Source organism: Colobus angolensis, unplaced genomic scaffold (assembly GCF_000951035.1).
Source record: "Colobus angolensis palliatus isolate OR3802 unplaced genomic scaffold, Cang.pa_1.0 Scaffold71, whole genome shotgun sequence".
NCBI classification, from domain to species: Eukaryota; Metazoa; Chordata; class Mammalia; order Primates; family Cercopithecidae; genus Colobus; species Colobus angolensis.
The window spans coordinates 3,196,555-3,200,418 of NW_012120821.1; the positions used below are offsets into that span (position 1 = coordinate 3,196,555).

At 32.5% G+C, this 3,864-nt stretch overlaps 1 protein-coding gene across 2 annotated transcripts in view; it reads left to right on the forward strand.

Moving 5' to 3' along the window:
* GABRG1 (gamma-aminobutyric acid (GABA) A receptor, gamma 1) overlaps window positions 1-3,389 on the forward strand; it is a 94,446-nt gene extending 91,057 nt beyond the window's left edge. Inside the window, exons 9-10 of one of the 2 annotated variants that reach the window (XM_011927347.1) lie at window positions 2,364-2,446; window positions 2,506-2,551. In XM_011927347.1, coding sequence (XP_011782737.1) covers window positions 2,364-2,446; window positions 2,506-2,551 — 129 coding nt within the window. Of the gene's footprint in view, window positions 1-2,363 lie in introns of both variants that reach the window. The other variant, XM_011927346.1, reaches the window with a different exon arrangement.
* Window positions 3,390-3,864: the final 475 nt, after the last annotated feature.

Below are 3,864 nucleotides of genomic sequence, written 5' to 3' on the forward strand. Positions count from 1 at the left end.
GCTGTGGGTTTGTCATAAATAGCTCTTATTATTTTGAGATATGTGCCATCAATACCGAATTTATTGAGCGTTTTTAGCATGAAGGGCTGTTAAATTTTATCAAAGGCCTTTTCTGCATTTACTGAGGCAATCATGTGGTTTTTGTCTTTGGTTCTGTTTATATGCTGGATTACATTTACTGATTTGCGTATGTTGAACCAGCCTTGCATCCCAGGGATGAAGCACACTTGATCATGGTGGATAAGCTTTTTGATGTGCTGCTGGATCCGGTTTGCCAGTATTTTATTGAGGATTTTTACATCGATGTTCATCGGGGATATTGGTCTAAAATTCTCTTTTTTTGTCGTGTCTCTGCCAGGCTTTGGTATCAAGATGATGTTGGCCTCATAAAATGAGTTAGGCAGGATTCCCTCTTTTTTTATTGATTGGAATAGTTTCAGAAGGAATGGTACCAGCTTCTCCTTGTACCTCTGGTAGAATTCAGCTGTGAATCCATCTGGTCCTGGACTTTTTTTGGTTGGTAGGCTATTAATTATTGCCTCAATTTCAGAGCCTGCTATTGGTCTATTCAGAGATTCAGCTTCTTCCTGGTTTAGTCTTGTGAGAGTGTAAGTGTCCAGAAAATTATCCATTTCTTCTAGATTTTCTAGTTTATTTGTGTAGAGGTGTTTATATTATTCTCTCAGCAGAGAAGATTTTCATTTCAGTCAGTGCATGCCTATTGAATAAACATTTGTCTACCTCTCAGAGTACTAAAATAATGAAAAGCTGTATCAATCCACAGTTTCACAACTTATGAAGACCCTTTCTTATAATAATATTTGGCAAAGCTCCCAGAAAGGATTATGTCATATTGGTGAAATGTGAAATACAGCATCAAGGTTACTTAGACAATTGTAAAGAGTCGGTGCATAGTGGGATGTTTTCAATAGATAGAATAATCATTTAGTACCAGTTGTGACAATGGCCACATGATGCTTCCCTGAAGTGTATAGATACCACCACCAACAGCTCATTGTTCTACCTTGGCTTCCAAAGAACAGTCAATATTTATATTTCTATTTAAAACATCATAGACTATTACAGCCGAAAAGGACCAGATTAATCATTGAGTAAAATTCACATTAAAAAAAAATAATTTTAACAGTAATAGTGGAGCATGGTTGAAACTAATAAACAAATAGAACAATTCATCAATGTACAAATAAAGAAAATACTCTACCTAGAACATTTTGTACCAAATCTCAGAAGCAACTACATTGTAACCATTTCTGTTTTCACATTCTTGTGATGATTACCTTCTCAGTATTTTAACTTACTATTAATAGTTACTGACCTGGCACGGTGGCTCACTCCTGTAATCCCTGCACTTTGGGAGGCCAAGGTGGGCAGACCATGGGATCAGGAGATTGAGTCCATCCTGGCCAACATGGTGAAACCCATCGCTACAGAAATACAAAAAATTAGTTGGGCACTTGATTAATTTTAAAACTTTAAATAATATATTTAAATCTCTACTTCTGAATTCATTATTGTGATTAATTGTAGTGCCCATTTTATTATTCTTTACAGATAAATTTTTTTCTTTTCTTACCTGAAAATTTTCTTCATCGTGTTTTTTACAGTGTAAAAAAATTCTTAAGGATTCATATATTTTCTGTGTTTTGACCTCTTTCATTTCCTCATTACTTAATATTCTTATGTTTTATTTTTGAGAATCTTATCGATTCTTTGTTTCAATTTAATTCTGTTTTCTCCCTGGAAACTACTGGTAGTTAGATTTTAGACTCCCTAGGTTCAGCATATATTCCAGATTTTCTTTTTATCATATCTTAAGCCATTTTTCCATACTATGAGCAGTTTTTTTCAAGATTTCATTTTAAAATATTTTAAAATATTTAACTTATTAAAAATTTACAATAACCTTATGAATTTCAGAGAGGTCTTATTTTTAACTGCTTTTTGTTCATTTTTCCTTAAGTGGATGTATTACTTCCTCAAGTATTTCTGAGTGGACTTGTATAGCAGTGTTAATGTTTTAATGTAAACTAGAATATACGGTTTATTTTTATTTTAGAATCAGATCCAAGTTAAATGATATTTTGGTGGGTCAACTTTCTAAAGGTATAAAAATATATTTTATTTTCAGAGGTGTTTCATTTCTGTATACTAGAATGTAACAAATGTTCTGTTACAAAGCAAATTATAATATAAAACTTGTTATAATTGAAAATACTGGATTTTTTGAAATCAAGAGTATTTGCATTACCTATGAGTCTCCCAGAGTTTGCGTTAAGGGAGCAAATTGATCTTTCCTTATGCTACTTTTTTGGTGTCAAACATTCATTTATTATTTTGATCAGATGACTCCCGGTCTCCATCCTGGATCCACTCTGATTCCAATGAATAGTATTTCTGCGCCGCAAGAAGATGATTATGGGTATCAGTGTTTGGAGGGCAAAGATTGTGCCAGCTTCTTCTGTTGCTTTGAAGACTGCAGAACAGGATCTTGGAGGGAAGGAAGGATACATATACGCATTGCCAAAATTGACTCTTATTCTAGAATATTTTTCCCAACAGCGTTTGCCTTGTTCAACTTGGTTTATTGGGTTGGCTATCTTTACTTATAAAATCTACTTCATAAGCAAAAGTCAAAAGAAGTTTGACTAAATTCAATAGAATCTTTTATCCTTCAGTAACTTGAAGTTTAAATTTAAAATGCAGACAAAACAATGGTTAAAATGTGAGTAGTACTGTAACTATTTTAAGGCCTTCAGAGGTAAATAAAGTAGCAGGTTTCAGGCTAATTTATGTGAAACTGATTAGTTGCAAAATGCAGTAGATTAAAATACTCACCTATTTTTATTTACATTTTCTTTAATTTACCTCTATGTTGTTATAATTTTGAATGTTTAAGTTCTATGATTCATGTTTTAAAGATGGAATTATTTTAATACATATTTTGTTTAAATATAATCTATAATTGTTTTGTAATGTGAGACTAATGACTAATATTTATGTAGCAACTTTTTGCCAGAAAAAGATTGTTAATTTGTTTTTTCTTGCTTTTCCTTTGCTTGCCCTGCTTGAAATACAGTTAGTTGATAACATAAAGCCATAGTTTTCTTGGATTTGCTTCCGAGATATTGCATTCCCAAGAAGAAATTGATTTATTTTTAACCTATCAATTACAGAAGACTTATGAAAAGGTCAACTTTTACCTGTCTTTTAGTCCTGTCCATTTTCTGGCACAATATTAAACAGAACTCCAGTTACATTTACTTTGGTGATTTGCAAACTTGGAAGGAAGCCACCAGTCATTTTTTAAGAATGCAAGATGAAAAAAATCAGGTAAAATCTAACCATTTTATTCTCTGCTTCATAGCATTTATAATGTATAACGAGGTTAACAATGAAATATTAAAATCTGCAAATGCAAATTAATGCAAATTACATGCAGAGAGAAATTTTCTTTTCTTTATGTTTTATGAAAGTGTTGCAGTCTCTAAAATAAAAATATTGAGGAACTGTGCTTGTATTTACTCATGTGGTTAAAAAAGTATTACCCGGAAAACTGAGTGGCAGATCGTATTGAGGACAAAATCTTAAATATGTGCTATTAGCATTGTTTTTAGACTAGTAATATTCAGAAAATAGTTTTAGGCCTGCATTACATATTGCTTCTTCCAGCTCCAAAGTTTTGGACCCTGTCAGTTTTGCAACTACGTTATACATCATTATAATATTCTTTTTTTCTAGAAAGTGGGGGCAGCCTCAAAATCATCTTAAAGAGGGAGTTTTGCTAGAGGCATCTTTATGAACATGAATGTGAGAGCTCTCTAAATTCTTAGCGTCTCACTGGAT